The sequence below is a fragment of the Sminthopsis crassicaudata genome, chromosome 3, assembly GCF_048593235.1.
Source record: "Sminthopsis crassicaudata isolate SCR6 chromosome 3, ASM4859323v1, whole genome shotgun sequence".
Classification (NCBI taxonomy): domain Eukaryota; kingdom Metazoa; phylum Chordata; class Mammalia; order Dasyuromorphia; family Dasyuridae; genus Sminthopsis; species Sminthopsis crassicaudata.
The window spans coordinates 510,772,863-510,791,966 of NC_133619.1; the positions used below are offsets into that span (position 1 = coordinate 510,772,863).

Consider the following 19,104-nt stretch of genomic DNA (forward strand, 5'->3'; position numbering starts at 1 on the left):
TGTGTGTGTGTGTGTGTGTGTGTGTGTGTGTGTGTGTTTGGAGGTTTCTGACTGGGGTCTGTGTCTGTCAGGTGTGTGAGGGTTGCTTGGGGTCTCTGACCTGGAACTCTGGAGCTATGTCTATGTTGAAGGGGTACTAGGAATCTCTGTCCTAGAACTCTGGGATCTGCATCTATTGTGGGGGTGGCTTAGGGTCTCTGTCCTGGAACTCTGGGATTTGTTGAGGGGATATTAGGGGTCTCTGGCATGGAATTCTGGACTATAAGGAGTGCCTGTTCTCTGTGGCCTTGGACGGTGGTCTGTACTCCTCTCTGGCAAGAGACTGGCCTAGCAACTAAGGGCTCTGAAGTCTTAGAGCTTCTCCTGTGTGAGGGATCCGGGATCTGAGGCCCGAGTCTGGTGTCTGTGATCAGAAAGACTCTCTGATCCCAGGCTTCTTAGGCCCGGAGCCTTTTTGTTATCTGAGAAGCATTCTGGTAAGGAGGCCTGGAGTTTGGCGAGTCTCTGAATAACCGGGGTTCAAGTTCAACAACAGTTCAGCTAGGAGTCTGTTATTGCAGGTGTCTGAATTGTTAGGTGTCAGTCTCTAGAGTGTTTGCTCCAGGGTCTTGGGGTATTGATAACCTTCTGGAAGGCTGTAGTCTGAGAAAGTCTCCGAGGGGATTCTGTGACTTGGATGTGTACCTTAAGGATAGCCAAGATGCGTGTATGGGGTGGGAAGGTCAATAATCCCAAGGGTTTTTGGTCTAGCGTGTTAATAGACCAGGGGGCCCTCTGGGATTTGGATAGTACCTCTGATAAGATGGGAAATGTCTGTAAAATATCTATGACTTGTGATCTCATTTTTCCCATGTGAGTCTCAATTTACCCATTTGTAAAATAGGGAAGAAAAGACTTACATTGTATTTTCCTTAGGTCTTTGGAAAGAAAACCCCTTGTCAGCCTGATAGGGGTATAGAAATGGGAGCTGTGGTTATTGATATGTTACATCATGGTATTGGGGGCTGGGGTTTCTGACCTCACAGTGTATGTGTGGGGGAAGGGAAGTATAACTTCACAGTATGTCTAAGGGGTTAGAGGTAAGCATATATATGACCTCGTGGGGTCTCTGGAATGCTGGGGTATTGGGACCTCGCAGTGTCCCTAGAAGTCTGAGTTTAGAGGTTTATGGGATCTCAAAGTGTCTCCCAAGGACCGGGGCCACTGTCTCTGTGGCACTGGGGTATTTGTGACTTCACCCCTAGGTGGTCTGTGAGTGTCTGTGACCTCAGTACCTCTGGAGAACTCGGCCCTGAGGCATCTTGGACCTCCAAGTACTTCTGGGGTGCCTTGTTCTAGGGATATTGAGTATTTGTAACCTCACGGACTTGGGGGCAAGGGTTGCTGGAGCACTTGTGATCTCAGCATTTCTGGAGGCTGAGTCTACAGATATCTAGTCTCAGGGTATCCCTGTGTGTCCCCATGTGGAGACACTTAAGCCTTCCCAGGGCCCCTGAGAGAGTTGAATTGGGGTATGCACGTCTCTGCATCTCTCCCCAGCCTCCATGGCTATGTAGAGCAGAATTCTGCGCCACTTTTTGTCTTTGTATGAATCTTCCCTCAGACTTACATGAAGTTGAGGTTCTTTGGTCTTGGTCTCCATGCCAGGAAGCCTTCTAAGGGAACCCCGGAGACATCTGCAGGACTGGGATGGGAGAGGATAAGGCTGAAAGCAACATGTTGTGAAAGAAAGCGCCTTGGCTTTGGAGTCCAGGGGCTTCATTGGGATTTGACCATCAGCTCTGGTAGCTACTTGTTATGTCACCCTGTGCAAGTTCCTTTTCCTACTGGGCCTCAGTTTCCTATATGGACCCAATGATCTCTAAGACACCCCCCAAAATCTTCTGATTTCATGAGGGGACACAAATGAGTTCTCTTGCAGGTGTTCCTGACACAACCTTGCTCCTTGCCCACCTAGTCCCACATACACTTATCTCTACCCCATCCTCCCTTTTTCCAGCCAGGAAAGAACGCTCCTTTCCCCAGTACATGACATGGAAGACTGGCCTGGAGCTCTTGGGGAAGCCCATTTCAAAAGGCACATTGTGGATATCATTAGATTTGGGGATCAGAAATCCCAGCAGGACAGTATGGTTCTTTACCACCAAGGATGGCCATGGGGCAAGACAAGAGGAAATGGGGCCCTGATTCATATCAGGAAAATTTTAAATTAGATTTCAGAAGGAAATTTCTTAGACTTCTCTGAGAAGGGCAACCAGGGGAGGCTGTAAAAATAGCTTTCCTGGACAGGAGCTTCCTAGGGTGTAAGATGTCAATATCTATCTTAGTCCAAGAAGCAGGAGGCTGGCTCGAGTGACTATGGGATGGCTTAGGGTATATGACACAATTGATGATGCACATGCTAACACATACAACCCAAAATCTTAAACATCACTCCCTGCCTCAGCCCCATGTGAGACACTGGTGTAGTTAATAGAGAATTAAACTTGGAGTCAAGAAGACCTGATTTCAAATGATTCTACCTAAATCATAGTTCAACCTCAGGCAGATCACTTGCCTCTCTGGGTCTCAGTTTCCTCATTTGTAAAATGAAAATGTTGGAACTGGAGACCTCTAAGTCCCCCCCCTTCTAGCTCTCCATCTTTGTTTCTCATGATCTCCATGTAACAGAGAGCGTTTTGAACCCAGATGAGCTCAAAACATTTTTACTTGGTTGAGACAGAGACTTTGACCAGTAGATAACAAGGCAAAGGAGGCAAGAGTTTTATGTTATATTTGAGTTAGCCCCTTTCCCGCCATATCGGAGTTGGAAGGGTCCAGTTGTTGGGCTCTCTCTACTAGGAATCCTAGTTTTGGCTGACACTTAGGAATGGAACAAGGTCAGCTGCCCCAGGCAGGGCTTGGTCAGTGCCTAGAGAGACACTGAGTTGGGGCTGCCAAAGCATAGAGAAAAAGAGAGAGGTCGTTGTGGGCTAAAGCCATCAGGAATGGCCCCTGGAGTAGGTTGGGTTTGAGAATACAACAGGCAATAGAGGAGAAGGAGCACTGTATTTGGAGGCAAATGGTCTGGATTTAAGTCTTGGCCCTACTACTCAAATACTCTGACCCTGCCCTATTATCTCGGTTTCTTCTCCTCTCAAACTAAGATATTACAATTCATTCAGTAATATCAAACTCAAATAAGAACAAGGACCATTCATTCATTCATAAAGCTCCTTAGGAACACATATTGGCTTAATCAGTCTAGTCCATTGACTAAGAATCAAAAAGTCAGTTGATTTGTTAAAATGTAATATTTGTGTAGCATTGCACTTTTGCTTATTTTGTTAAATGTTTCCTTTTTTTTTTAAAGGAGAAATCTAATCTTTATTTTATGCCAAACATTCAAATTCTTTTTTTTTTAATTTTTTATTCATTTTTCCAAATTATCCCCTCCCTCCCTCCACTCCCTCCCCCCGATGACAGGTAATCCCATACATTTTACATGTGTTACAATATAACCTAGATACAATATCTGTGTGTAAATACCATTTTCTTGTTGCACATTAATTATTAGCTTCCGAAGGTATAAGTAACCTGGGTAGATAGACAGTAGTGCTAACAATTTACATTCACTTCCCAGTGTTTCTTCTCTGGGTGTAGTTATTTCTGTCCATCATTGATCAACTGGAAGTGAGTTGGGTCTTCTTTATGTTGAAGATTTCCACTTCCATCAGAATACCTCTTCATACAGCATTGAAGTGTACAGCGATCTTCTGGTTCTGCTCATTTCACTCAGCAACAGTTGATTTAAGTCTCTCCAAGCCTCTCTGTATTCCTCCTGCTGGTCATTTCTTACAAAGCAATAATATTCCATAACCTTCATATACCACAATTTACCCAACCATTCTCCAATTGATGGACATCCATTCTTCCAGTTTCTAGCTACAACAAAAAGAGCTGCCACAAACATTTTGGCACATACAGGTCCCTTTCCGCTCTTTAGTATTTCTTTGGGATATAATCCCAATAACAGCAATGCTGGATCAAAGGGTATGCACAGTTTGATAACTTTTTGGGCATAGTTCCAAATTGTTCTCCAGAATGGCTGGATTCTTTCACAACTCCACCAACAATGTATCAGTATCCCAGTTTTCCCACATCCCCTCTAACATTCATCATTATTTGTTCCTGTCATTTTAGCCAATCTGACAGGTGTGTAGTGGTATCTCAGAGTTGTCTTAATTTGCATTTCTCTGATCAGTAGTGATTTGGAACACTCTCATATGAGTGTAAATAGTTTCAATTTCATCATCTGAGAATTGTCTGTTCATATCCTTTGACCATTTATCAATTGGAGAATGGTTTGGTTTCCTATAAATTAGGGTCAGTTCTCTATATATTTTGGAAATGAGACCTTTATCAGAACCTTTACTTTTAAAAATATTTTCCCAATTTGTTACTTCCCTTCTAATCTTGTTTGCATTAGTTTTGTTTGTACAGAAACTTTTTAGTTTGATGTAATCAAAATCTTCTATTTTGTGATCAATAATGATCTCTAGTTCTCCTCTGGTCATAAATTCCTTCCTCCTCCACAGGTCTGAGAGGTAGACTATTCTCTGTTCCTCTAATCTATTTATTATCTCCCTCTTTATGCCTAAATCATGGACCCATTTTGATCTTATCTTGGTATATGGTGTTAAGTGTGGATCCATATCTAATTTCTGCCATACTAATTTCCAGTTTTCCCCACAGTTTTTTCCGAATAATGAATTTTTGTCCCTAATGTTGGTATCTTTGGGTTTGTCAAAGATTAGATTGTTATAGATGTACCCTTTTTTGTCCTTTGTATCTAATCTGTTCCACTGATCTACCGTTCTATTTCTTAGCCAATACCAAATGGTTTTGGTGACTGCTGCTATATAATATAGCTTTAGATCAGGTACACTTAGACCACCTTCCTCTGACTTTTTTTTCATTAGTTCCCTTGCAATTCTCGACCTTTTATTCTTCCATATGAATTTTGTTGTTATTTTTTCTAGGTCATTAAAATAGTTTCTTGGGAGTCTGATTGGTATAGCACTAAATAAATAGATTAGTTTGGGGAGTATTGTCATCTTTATTATATTCGCTCGGCCTATCCAAGAGCACTGAATGTCTTTCCAATTATTTAAATCTGACTTTATTTTTTTGGCAAGTGTTTTGTAATTTTTCTTATATAATTCCTGACTATTCTTTGGTAGATGGATTCCCAAATACTTTATACTCTCAACATTTGTTTGGAATGGAATTTCTCTTTGTATCTCTTGCTGTTGCGTTTTGTTGGTGATATATAAGAATGCTGAGGATTTATGTGGATTGTTAAATGTTTCCTAATTTCATTTTACTCTGGCTCAGGCAGCGCGCAGGAGAATAGAGACCCCCTGGCCATGACTGGGGCCTCTGCCTGAGGTGATGTGATGCGTTCCTTCCAGCTCTGTCTGATACCTGGGGATTCTAGCACCTAGCAGTCAGTGGCCGGGGTAGGCCACATACTCCTTTCTGGGCTCACCTTTTTGGAGGGATATTGCCAAGCTGAGGAGTGTCCAAAGGACACGGAATGGCCAGGTGTGGAGACCAGGTCACAGTGTAAGTGGGTTGAAAGAACTAGGGATGTTTGTTCTGGAGAAGAAAAGACTTGTGGGGAGGAGGGCAGACTTGATGGCTTCCCTTTAGGGATTTGAAGAGCTATGGTTGGGAAAACAGATTAGGCTTGTTTTGTTTGATCCCAGAGGGTAGAATGGGGAGCCGCCTTACACGGAAGTTGCAAGAGGCAGCTTTTGACTCGATGAAGGAAAAATTTCACAAAGATGTTGTCCCAAAGGCTGTCTGAAGAAGGAATGAGCTCCCCATCACTAGAGGTCTCTGAGGAAGCTGGGGATATAGATCTGCTTCTTGGATGGAAGTTGGACAAAATTCCTAAAATTCTTTCCTTTGAGATTCTAGGGTTCTAACATCCTGGCAACTAGACCCTCCCCCCAAAGGTCATCATGATCATGGTATCAGAAGATCGAAGTTCTTTAATCTTAAACCTAATATTTATTCTCTTTGTTATTCTGAGAAAATCATCTTATCATTCTAGAACTCAGTTTCTCAGTCTATAAAATGGGTATAATCATACTTACACTACCTATCTCAAAAGTCTATTGTTTCAAATGGCTTACCATCTCAGGAAACAGGGAGGGGAGAGAGAAAGGAAGAAAAATTGGAAGTAAAATAATTTAACGAATGTTAAAAATTGTTTTTAAATGGAATTGGGAAAATAATAAAATATTTTTAAAAGTCTATTGCAAAGCTCTGATTAAAGGATGTTTATACACATAACATCAACTATCATCATCATTATCATCATCATCATCATCATCATCATTGCTTCAGTTGGATCAGTCTGGATTCTCTGACTCTTCTGTGTAGCTATAATGAGCCACCTTACAAAGTTTATGCTCCTATGCCAGTGCAGATGATTCTTGTACTTAACAAGGACATACAAGAACCCAGGAATAATAGGGAAGAAATAACAGAGGAAAGGGATTGGTTCTAAAGACTGAGCTAGAGGGGAATTCTTTCCCCCATCCTTAGTCTTGAGCAATGACAGTGATGAAAACGGGAGTCCCCATAATGAAGTCTTATCCTCTTCTATTCTGTTTTCTTTCCCAGGACATGAGAAAACATGTCATCATGACCCTACTGGACACAGAACAGTCATATGTGGAGTCCCTTCGGACATTGATGCAGGTGAGGGGCCCAGGGACAGGGCAAGGGGCGCTGTTGTTTATCTTGTCTCTTAGGTAAGAGTACCCATACCCCTCGTAACTCCCCTATGTCCTGATGTCTAAGAGTATAAATCTGGCCTCCCCTGACCTAAAGGGCAGGCAGGGGGGCAGGCAGGGATAAAAGGAGAAAAATTGGAGGTCAGGATAGAAATAGAGAAGGGAATGTGTTCATGCATCTTATCTTTGGAGAAACAGGAAAAAAGAATATACCTTTGTCCTTCCATTAGAGAAAAGGGGATTAGGATGAGTCGTGTGTAGCTTTCCATTAAAAAGATGGGGAATGGAGTGGTGTATGTCTTTCCACCGGAGATATGGGAAAGGGAGTTTGTGTCTTTCCAATGGAAAAATACTGAAGTGGAATGGTGTGTGTCTGGTTTCTATTGGAAAAATAGGGAAGTGAGATGGTTTTTCCACAGGTCTAAACAGAATCACAAATCTTCAGAATAACAAGGAGCTCGCAGTGAATATATAATACAATCCCCATCCCAAAGCAGGCTGAGGCAGGGCAGACAAGGGGGAGCACAGGACGGTGGGGAGAGCATTGACTCTGACCTTTGGACAAAGGTTTTGGGCTACCATTCTACCCCTGCCCTGACCTTTCCTACCTGGGTAATATCAGACCTCATTTTTTTTCATCTATAAAATGAGCATATTAGGCTCGATGACTTCTGAGGTCCCTCTTAGCTCAAAATCCATGATTCTGTGAACCTCATTCCTCATTTATAAAATGGCCATGATAATTGTTACCTTCTCTATGGACTAGGTTGTTGTGAGGAAAGGGATTTGTGGTCCTTCAAGGGCCCTAAACAGTGTAGACTTCCAAGTGATTAATAGTGATTACAATGCCTGCCCTGGTTTTCCTTAGAACCAACAGCTGCTCAGCAGCCTATTTAAGATGGAGCCTCACAGCACCCTGCTTCTACCTTCCACTCTGCTTGTGAATTAGCTTACAGAGACCCAGCAGTACACTGAATGATTTTCCCAAGGGTTTTCAAAGGCTAAGTAGCAGAACCAGGATTCAAAACATATTGAGACTAGATGCTCCCACAGGGCAAGGGCCATCTCTTTCAGGAGGTGCTTAATTAATGCCTCTCCACTAGCCTTGTCTTCAAATGTTGGAAACTATCTTTTTATGTGTATTTGGAAAAATACATTACTGTTGAGAGGGAAAAAAGGAAAGGGAAACTTGAGTTGAAACTTGAAAGAAACCCAGAATTGTAAGAAATGAGGGTGAAAAAGAACAGTGTAATCATAGGAATATCTTGTGCAAAGGTATGGTAATGGGAGCTCAAACATCTGTGAAGTACATCAGGTGGGCCAGTCTGGTCAGACCATAGAATATATGAAGGAGGAATAATGTATAAGGAGACTGGAAATGTATTTTAAAAAGGTCAAATTGTGAAGAGCTTTAAATGTCAAACTGGATTTTATATTTGATCCTGAAGGTAATTGGAAGCCACTGAAGTTTATTGAATAGTGGAGTGACATGGGAAAACCTGTGCTTTAGGAAAATCATGGCTGCAACTGCCTAGAGGATGAATTGGAGTGGGGAGAGACTTGTGGCTGGAAATGCAGTTGGAAAACTGTGTTGGCATGTGCATGGATGTGCACACGTACTGGGACATTTGTTTCCCTCTGTTTGTCTCACTGAACGGGACCTGAAAGGGTTGGAGCTCAGTAGTGAGGGGAGCTGCCTGCTCACCAGCCCCAGCCACCTCCCAACCCAGCTTGGTCCCATGCAGGGTTACATGCAGCCACTCAAGCAGCCAGAGAATGCAGTTCTGTGTGACCCGTCCTTGGTGGATGAAATCTTCAACCAGATTCCAGAGCTGCTGGAGCACCATGAACAGTTTCTGGAGCAGGTGCAGAATCGTGTGCAAGAATGGCATACTCGGCAGAAAGTGGGTGACCTGCTCGTGCAGTCGGTGAGCACCATCAATCCCATCCCCCCCACCCCAGCCCTGCCAACACCCCCTCTGCCCCACTCTGGACTCCAAGTCTCTCCTACCTTGCACACTTATGTCCACCCCATCTGGACACTGACCTCCAGTCCAAACACTGACCCCCTCCAAAGTGCACACTGACCTCCAGCCACATTCATTGGCCTTCTCTCGGGACACTGACCTCCAGGAACAGTCACTGACCTTCTCTCTGAGCACTAACTTCCAGGAATAGCCACTGACTTTCTCTCTGGACACTGACCTCCAGGCCCAGGGATTGCTGGCCTTGACACTGACCTCTAGGCACAGACACTGACTGTCAGCCACAGACATCCCTTTGCCCAGTCAGGGACATAAATCCAGACTGTCCCATTGCTTTCTGCCTCATCTTATACAACCAAGACACTTTCTTATCCCAGATGCTGATACTGCCCAGATATTAATACCCCAATCTAGATACTGATCTGTAGGTCCAGAGATCCACACTGTCCCTAAACTAGAAACCGACCTAAATATTGCTCCTCTACTCCAAATACTGAGACCATCCCAAAGCCAGACACTGATATTGCCATCACTGACTGCTCCTGCCCCCACCCATCTCACTATAGAGCTGACCCCAAGGCAGCTGAGACTCAGGGTGGGAGGGTTGAAAGAATTCTGTACACGAAGCCGGAAGCTCTGCTCTGATCCTTGATAGATGTGTGACTTGGGCAAGTCTCTTCCCCTTTTCCAAGTCCCAGTTTGATCTTCTATAAAAGGATTAAATTGGAAGATCTCTAAGGCCCTTTCAGGTATAAATTCTATGGTCCAAAGATGATTATTATGTAATATGAGCCTTAGAGTTAGTATGGCTCTTAGAGCAGCCAGAGAGAACTGGATAGATCAAGATCCCTAAGACAACCCTTCCCCACATCCATCCACCTACCCACCTCTTCTCCATTTCAGTTCTCCAAAGACATCCTGGTGAACATCTACTCAGCCTATATTGATAACTTCCTCAATGCCAAAGATGCTGTGAGAATTGCCAAGGAAGCTCGGCCTGCCTTTCTCAAATTCCTAGAGGTACCGGGCCCAGGGTGCATAGGCAGATGGGGCTCCCATAGGAATGGCTCTCAGCCTGGGGAGGAGAAGGCAGGAGGGAGCCCCCATGAAGAGAATGTTGGGATGAGGAACTAGACTTTGGGACCACAATTCGCCCTCTCTACTCACTCCCCAATGGGGTCATTTTGGTTGCTTTAAGGGTTCCCTATTCTAATAGACTATGAGCTCCATGAGGGCAGGGATATGGTCTTATGAAGCAATGTGCCTGCAGTGGACCTTTAGGCAGTGTTTGTTGAATTGATATAGAATTAACTTAAATTGAATTATGTTGAATTCCATGTAAGAAAAGGGAACTTCGAAGGCTCCCAACATGGAGAGGATTCTACCCTGAGCTTTGGGCCTTTACTGAACTTTGTCAACTTTCAAGGTTCCAATTCCTTTCTAAAATAGAGTTTCTAAATTATAAATTGATTTTTAAAAATATTTCAATAATTAATACAATATTACTCATTAATATTTTAATAATTAACAATATAATTGATTTCTTTTGCCATTCTAGGAATTTTATTTTATGCACTTAAGTACATTATTCTGAGAAAAGGTCCCCAGGCTTCACAAAAAGTTACAAAGTCCTGTAATATGGAGGAAATCCTGAGGACCTTTGTCTTCAGGTCAAGGACTGTCATATTTCAGTCCCTTCTAAACTTCCCTGATCTCTATCTGAAGTCTCTGTTTCCTGGACCTACCCTGGTTCTGAATTTGCTTGGCTTCCTGGGCTCAGAGACTGCTTCCCATCATCTTCCTGCTCCTGCTACCATCAGGGCACTAGTATCTGGTATCCACATCACTGGTTTATTTTCTGTTCCCAACTTTTGCCACTACTTACTCCGATCCCCAAAAGTGCTTTCTATTAATAATAACACTAACAGAATGGTATTAGATGTACAGTTGTAAAGAAAAATCAAGACTAGATACTTATAGGTTCCCTTGTGACTCAAAAAGAAAATGTCATCTATTTTCCCCAGACACCATTTCCCACTCTCACATACCCACCCTTATTTGGGAGTTACCCACCTGGATGCACTAGTCCAAGCTCATTGGCCCACTCTACAATCCCAGGTTCCCTTTCAGCCAATCAGAAAGATTTTGAGACCTAGGCTGGCTGGAGGGTGTTTTCCTAGATTCCTATATAAATGTACTGTCTCTTCCCAAATTTAAAAAAAAAAATCTAGCTTCTGGAAAAGCTGGAACCTTAGTGGACTTTGTATCAGTTGAAATGGTCATTTCCTGTGTTTCGTAGCAAGAGCAAGTATATGTATATGAGCCCTCATGGTGTATCAGGCCTTCAATTTAATTCACTTCAATTCAGCAAGCACTGATTAACCCCTACTCTGTGCAAAGGAATATAAGACAAAAAAAAAAAAAATCAGTCCCTGTCCTCAAGGAATTTATACTCTACTGGGGAGAAATAAGATGAACACAGTTGTATACAAAATCATAGAAAATCAATAAAGCAAAACAGTTCAGCCAAGTAAAAAGAACCTCTCACCCCTCCCCACTCTTCCCCCTCTTCTCGCCCTCTTCCCACTTCCAATTTCCTGCTCTTCCTTTTCTTTTTCCTATTTCCTTGTCTCATTTCTTTTTTCTCCCATCTCTCTTCTCCTTTCATCCTCCTTCTCCCTCTCTTTTATCCCTTTGTTCCCTCACCTCTCCCACCCACCCCAAGCAGCCTCTCTATTCTCATTCTCTCTTTCTGCCTCTCTCTGTCTCTGTCTCTTTCTCTCTGTGTTTCTCTCTCTGTGTGTCTCTGTCTCTGTTTTTTCTCTCTCTCTCTATCTCTGTTTCTTTCTCTTTCTCCATCCTCTCCCCTCCTCTCTTTCTCTCTCACTTTCTTTCTCTCTTTCTCTCTTTATTTCTCTCTCTCTCCTCTCTCCCCTCCCTCCTGTTTCTCTGTCTGTCTCTATCTCTTTGTCTCTGTGTGTCTCTCCCTTAGTCTCTGTCTCTCTCTCTTTCTGTCTCATTCTCTCTGTCTCTGTCTGTCAAATCTCTCTCTCTCTCTCTCTCTTTCTCTCTCTCTCTCTCTCTCTCTCTCTCTCTCTCTCTCTCTCTCTCTCTCTCTCTCTCTCTCTCATTCCCCATCTTTCTCTCTCTCTGTACATACATATATTGATTGATTAGTTTTGAAAAACAAACCCTTACTGGATGAGAGGAGGCTGCCAAGAACAGAGAACGTGAAGATAGGTCTTGTCTTTTCTTTTCTGTTTCTGTTGATCTATACCTTTCTCTATCTCTTTGATTCTTATATACTCTCACACAAGCTCTGTCTCTGTCTCAGTCTCTCTGTCCTGTCTCAATTTCTCTTTCTTTCTGTCTTTCTCACTGTTTCTGTCTCTCTGTCTTTCTCTCTCTGTCTCTCTCACTCCTCTGTCTCTCTCTCTGTCTCTTTCCATCTCTCTCTATCTTTGTCTCTCTGTCTCTGTCTCTGTGTCTCTCTGTCTCTATCTTTCTCTCCTTTATTCCTTTTCTCTCTCCATCTCTGGGCAATCCTGTCTTTGTCCTCATCTCTGGGTTTCTCTCCCTCCATATATAAGTCCCTCTTCAGGGTCTCTGCCTCTCTTAGGACTGAACCCGGGATTGGGTAGGGGATGCTCTGCTTGCTTGAGATAGAAGTTCTCAGGCCCTTCCATCCACCTCACATGTACATATGTTGCAGCAAAGCATGCGGAGAACAAGGAGAAGCAGGCCCTATCTGACCTCATGATCAAGCCGGTACAGAGGATCCCCCGTTATGAGCTGCTTGTGAAGGTGAATTGGGAAATGGAAGTCTGAGGAAGGGTGACTGGGAAGGGGGAAGAACACTTGAGGAGAAACCCAGCCTTGCCACCACGGTCTGTTAGGGACCTCAGCGTGCTCTGTGCCCACCAGAAAAGGGGGCAGAGGACTATTCCCCAAATGCCCAACTCCCTGCTTTAGGGCCACTAAATTGAAACCTAGGTCTGAACCTTAGAGGGAACTTAGAGACCAACTCCCAGATGAAAAAACTGGAACCCCAAAAGGGAGAAGAGCTTGCCAGGGATCACTGGCAAAACAAGATTTTTAAACTATTTAGTTCATCTACAAAGAACCCAAGTTTTCTGGCTATAATCCTCTGCTTATTACTTCATTTGTCCTTCTTTCACTGGGACCCTCATGAGAAGCTCGTTTCCCTGAGGGAGTTTACAAGAAGGAGTTATTTCTGAACTGTCCTCGTAGGGCTATAGACCATTGGAAAGAGCTCAAAAATTGAAGAGGAAATGTACTTTCTTCATTTTCTTGGAAAGATGGAGGAACAGGGGTGTGGAATGTTGCAGATGCTATCAGACATGGTCATTGTAACTATGGGTTTTGCTTGATTATTTTTCTATGTTGCAAGGAAAGACATTCTATGGAGGGATGGGTATATCTGGAATTGACAATGATGTAAGGACCAAAGTCCACAATAAGACTTTATTTTTTAAAAAAGAGGAAAGAAAATGAAAGCACATAGAAAAAAATCTATTCATAGTTCCTACATTTACTACACTACCCTGACCATCCAGACCAGAACTCTATCTTGGATCCCAGAAGGAAGACTGAACTTTGCATCAGGAAGCTAGGGTCAGACTTTTGTAATAATTCATGTATCTGTAGGCCATGAAGTTGTATAAATCTATGAGATAACTAACACAGATATTGATTATTCCATTTTCCAGAGGAAAAAAAATGAAGTTCAGAGATGGGAGGGATTTTACCAGGGGCTACCTCGTCCCTAAATAGTTGATAGAGTCAGGACCAAATCCCAGATTTGTCCCAGGGACCAAGGCTCTTTCCATCACCCTATCCCAGGGAATACTAACCATCTGAGGCACCATCTGCCCCAGCTCCAACAAGTATTGAGCATGTGTGCCCATAAGAGAATTATAGGATCGTAAAATTTAGAGCTGGGAAGGACTTCTAAGACAATCTAGTCTAATGCATCCATTTTGTGGATGAGGAGACCGAGAGGTCAAGTGTCTTGCTTCATGGCACATGGGCATAAACAAGCAGAGGTGGAAGAGTCCTTGTCCCCAGGTCTGCGCTGAGCTAGGGAAAGTTCTCCCTGGTGTCACACATAGTCCCTCCTATGCCCTGGTAAGTCTGAACATAGGAAAGGGGGCTTCTCTCCCAAGCTGAAGCCTCTGGTGTCTCCTGTTCCCCTATAAAGGACCTCCTGAAACACACACCCGAGGACCACCCTGACCGGCCATTCCTGATTGACGCCCATCGGAACATCAAGCAAGTAGCTGAGAAAATTAACAAGGGCATGAAGAATGCAGAAGAGGTGGAGAGGCATGCCCGAGTGCTGCTGGAGATCGAGGCCCACATCGAGGGCATGGAAGACGTATGGGGGACCTGGGGGGCAGGAGGAATAGGGGATGAAGGCGGGCCCTGACAGGACTCATAGGGAGGGCACAGGAACTCATGATGTGACCTGGGGCCCAGGGATACTTGGGATGGACCTTGGGGGGGGGGGGAATGGGGTATCCAGGAAAAAAAAAAGAGCCAGATGAAAACTCTCACTCCATGAGGTTCCCTCAACCTTTTATTGATTCCCAAATCATTTACTCAATACCTACCCAGGATTCAGTGCTAGAAAAATCACGAATGAAATAAAACACAATCCCTGCTCTCCAGACTCTTTTAATACACTAAAGGATATAGAATATATCAATAGGTTATAATATGTGACATAATACATATAATAATATAGTATAGCATATCATAACATTATAACATCAGCAAACTTATTTTACATAGTCCAAGTTATACCATGGTATGACTTCTCAATACCATGTAATTGCTGCACTTGTACAATTCTTGAATGAATGAACAAATAAATAACAAAGTATTTTTAAGTGTTTACTTTGTATAAAGCACTGTACTAAGCTTTGGGGTTACAGCTAGATCTTGATTAGTGAGAATAATGGATCTTGGAATATGTTCATATATATTTGAATTTGTACTATTCAAAGTTATAATTATGTAAAATTGCTATTGGAAATATATAGTGTACATTTGAATAATCAGAACACAGATTAACTATTCACACTAATCAGTACTTAGTTTAGCAGCCCTGTTTCCATTCCTGTGGGGATGACAACATATATAGGAAGTTTCAGCTCCAAAAAGGATCCTTGGTCCTTTCCATAAGCAGTAGTGTTTATTCCAAAACAATAGTATGTATTGGCAAAACAGATGATGATGATTCCTAAAAGCCATTTCCACTAATAAAACTATAACCATTTTTGACATAGCCTGTTCGACAACACTAAGGATCTGGGTGACCAGAATTTTCCTGGTCATTTCCACAAATGCTGTCCCTCTCGACTGTTCTCTCCCTCCCCCTCCTCCTCCCTCTCCTTCTCCCTCCCCCTCTCTCTCTCTCTCTCCTTCCTCTCACACTCTCTCTCTCTTCTCTTTCTCTCTCTCTCTCTGTCTCTCTTCTTTAAAATTACTCAGTAATATTTTATTTTTCCAATTACATATAAAGGTAATTTTCAACATTCATTTTTGTAAGATTTTGAGTTCCATATTTTTTCTCCCTCCATCTCTTACCTCCCCTCTCCCCAAGACAGCAAGCCATCTGATATAAGTTATACTTTGGACTATTCCCTAAAACAGGGGTGAGGAACATCCAGTCCACAGGCCATATAAGATCTGTGAAATCATTTGCTAAGGCTATTGCAGGTGATGATGGGCTAGGTACAATAACCTACTACTGTTTGAGTTCTACATTAGTAATTTTATATGGCCCATGAATGATGTTATAAATATCCAAATGGCCCTTGCCAGAAAAAGGTCCACACCCCTTCTCTAATAGAGTTGGACACAACTAAAATGACTGAACAACAACAACATTGAAATTCCTTCTACAAATTTGAATTGGAAGCTCTTGGCAGCCATACTTATACCTATCACATTTTTACCCACTGTCCTCTACAACTCATGATGCAGCAACAAAAACAAAAATTATACAAGCTTGGTAACAATAATGTAATATTAAAAATTCAATTAATGATCATTTATCAACTAGCTGCCACATATGTCTATAGCCTAGCATGTAGTAATACACAATAAATTCTTGTGGATGAATTCACTGGTTGCAAAGCCCCCATTAGGGCTGAAAGAGATCCACATTTTATCTAAGACACAGTCCCTGCCCTTTTAGGGCTTACTACCTAATAGGGACAAAGACACAAACTCAGAAAACTGGAATCATAGAAGAAAAATGCAGCATACCCCCACAATTCACTCATCCAGCAGGGAGATCAGGAAAGTCTTCCTGAAGGAAGAAGCATTTAACTTGAATTTTAAAGGATGAGTAAGAGTGCAATAGATAATAAAGGAGATGGAGGGAATTCTAGGAAATCTTCTAGTTTTCTTAGAGATATTAAAATGAGATAAGCCTGGAAAAATAAAGGCAGCATCAGGGTATGGAAAGCCTCAAATGCCAGGAACAAAAACCTGAACTTTATTCTGGAGGCAGTAGGTAGCCACGGACAGATTTTGAGTAGAGGAGGGTAAGCAGACATACAGAAAGAATGAGGGGACCCCCTAACAGTCATACTTCTTCACAATCCTGAGATATGGAGGATGGGATCATGGGTACATCTAGAAATCCTGGGGTCAAGGAACCCAGGGCTTCTGACCTGCCCTAGAAGTAAAGAAATGGGAAGAAGCTCACATCTGCCTCTTCAAAGTCACTTGAGACTGGCTAACTGGCACTAAGTACCTCTGACTCTTTTTACCTATCTCTTTTTACCTACAGCTCCAGGCCCCACTGAGGAGGTTCCTGAGGCAGGAGATGGTTGTGGAGGTGGTAAGATCCAGCTTAACTTCCCTCCCTCAAGCTTTCCCATTAGCCCCTATAGACCCAGACCCTCATCCCCAGCTTCTCCTCCTTTCTGAATAGGAAGCACAACCTTTTTATCTCCACACATGCCGTCAGTCCTAGACCCCATCATCTCCCTCTGTCTTTCTTAATCTCCTTCCTGCCTGTTTCTGTGCCTTGAGTTCTACCATTAGAAGTGGATTCTTTTGACGGCTTTGGAGATTTTGAAAGTCTTCATTAAAATATAGATATCCTTGAAAATGGGGACACTGTCATCTATTAATTCAATTCAACAAACTTTTTTAAAGTACCTTCTGTAGGTAGGCCAGTTCTTATGTTCAACACCTGGAGAGATATAGAGATGAGAGAATTAAACAGGCTCTTGCCCTTTTAAGATCTTAGAGTATTTTAACACATTAATAATCATTCATTAAATGGCCACTACGTGCCCAACCCATTGTTGGAAGAGGTAAGGATTCTTTGGTCTTTGGAGGACATAAACTCTGGCAAATTCCAAAGGCCTGAGTCTGTGTCTTTGCATACTTCCTCCCTTACTTTTAGTCTGAGCTTTTCCTCTCAGTAAAATGGGGAATTTAAGGTTTCTTCCAAGAGTGATATCCTGACAGTAAGGCAGTATAGGAAAAGTAGGGCTGTTCAGACTGAAGGAAATAGAAAAAAGGACCAAAGAAGGGGTGAGTGTGAATAAAATAACTGATTTATAATGGGAAGAGATGTGGTTTAGTGAACCTGGAGTCAATAAGAACAGAATTCAAATTCTGCTTCATATGTTTTATTTGTGTTATCCTGGACCTCAGTTTCCTTCTCTGTAAAAAATAGATAATAATAATATCTCCCAGGGTTGTTGTAAGGATCAAATGAGATATTTGAAAAAGAGCACTTTGTAAATTTGTAAATGTGAGTTATTATTATTATTAATTGCATTAGTATAAAGCTCTAATGTTTGCAAGATGTTTACAAATATGACTTCATTTGATTCTCACAACAATCCTAAGAGATAAGGTAAGTGCTATTAATTTTACAGATGAGGAAATGAGTCAGTTCTAAATGAGCTCACCAGAGTCACAGACTCAGTAAGTTTCTAAGGCCCGTATTTGAACTCAGATCTTCCCAACCCAAAACCCAACACTCTTCCATCCAGCTGCCTGTAGTTAATTCTTAATATCTGAAGGACTCTCATGGGAACAGACAAAGCAGACTCATGCTGTATGGCCCCAAAGGGAAGAAGTAGACACCTTGGAGAAAAGTCAGATCAAGACAAATTTGGGCTCAAGAACAAGGAAGACCAGCTGATTTCTAAAGTCCCTTACAGCTCTGAGGCCTAAACCTTTCTAATAGCTAGGACTGTCCATAATGCAACAGGGAGGGAGAGCACTCCATGTCACGATTCAGGTGGGGACTGGAGGAGGGCCATCAATGAGGGTACCTGATCTTAAGTTGGGGGAAGGTGTGACTAAATGCCCTCTGAGGTTCCTGAGAACTGATGATACTAATAAATGTCTTCAAATGGATACCTTATTTTGTAGTCTAAAGCCCCTTTCCTAAACATTATATACTCATATACCATTGTGAGCCCCTAAAAACAAACCATTCCAAGCTCTCCATTTTTACAGCTGAGCAATGGGGGAGAGGGGACCAGATGATGTCCAAGGCCACACACAGCCCAAAGCCAGGGCTCTCCCATTCCAATGTTCTTTGCTGAACCTAATGCCGCTCCTTTGCCCCTCCTAACTAGTGTGGGAGGCAGGGTTTATCATAGGGGAGGGTGCTGAAACTCAGAGGGGAAATGGGCTTGTTTGAGGCTATACCACAAGATGTCAGCTCAGCTGGGGGAAGATTCCCAATCTTCTCTGTCTTGGGTTAGGGCCCTTTCCACTGCACTGTCTCTCATGCCTCCTCTCCCTTAGGAGCTAAGCCTGAACTCTGTCTTCCTCTTCTGCAGAAGGCTGTTGGTGGCAAGAAGGACAGATCCCTCTTCCTCTTCAGCGACCTCCTGGTCTGTACCACCTTGAAGCGGAAATCTGGCTCCCTGCGGAGAAGTTCCATGAGTCTGTGAGTGATGGGGGAACCTTGGGGCAGGGGCAGGGACGGGGCAGGGGCAGGGGCAGGGGCAAGGCTCCACCAGCCCGGCCAGAGCTCTCAGGCCAGGGCCACCCCCCCACCCCACCCCATCTGTCCTGTTTTTTCTGCCTTCTTCTTCTGTGATCTGGGATTCTGGAAATTATTCATTCATTTTTTCAACAAATATTTATTGGACTCATTAATCCTATCTTCAAGGATACCTTAATCTAAGAATTCTTCACTACTGAAGTGAACCAAGGAATAAAGAGATAGATTTCAAGGAGTTCATGAACTTAAATTTAAAAAAAAAACATTTTTATTCTCCATTCTGGTTAAAGTTTCTCATTTCCTTAAATTATCTTAA

At 42.8% G+C, this 19,104-nt stretch overlaps 1 protein-coding gene across 1 annotated transcript in view; it reads left to right on the top strand.

The window, feature by feature from the left end:
* ARHGEF17 (Rho guanine nucleotide exchange factor 17) overlaps window positions 1–19,104 on the top strand; it is a 140,040-nt gene that overhangs the window by 91,445 nt on the left and 29,491 nt on the right. The window contains 7 exon segments of the mRNA XM_074304020.1: window positions 6,676–6,753; window positions 8,534–8,716; window positions 9,677–9,793; window positions 12,491–12,577; window positions 13,995–14,171; window positions 16,599–16,649; window positions 18,622–18,731. Of these exon segments, the coding sequence (XP_074160121.1) occupies window positions 6,676–6,753; window positions 8,534–8,716; window positions 9,677–9,793; window positions 12,491–12,577; window positions 13,995–14,171; window positions 16,599–16,649; window positions 18,622–18,731 (803 nt within the window).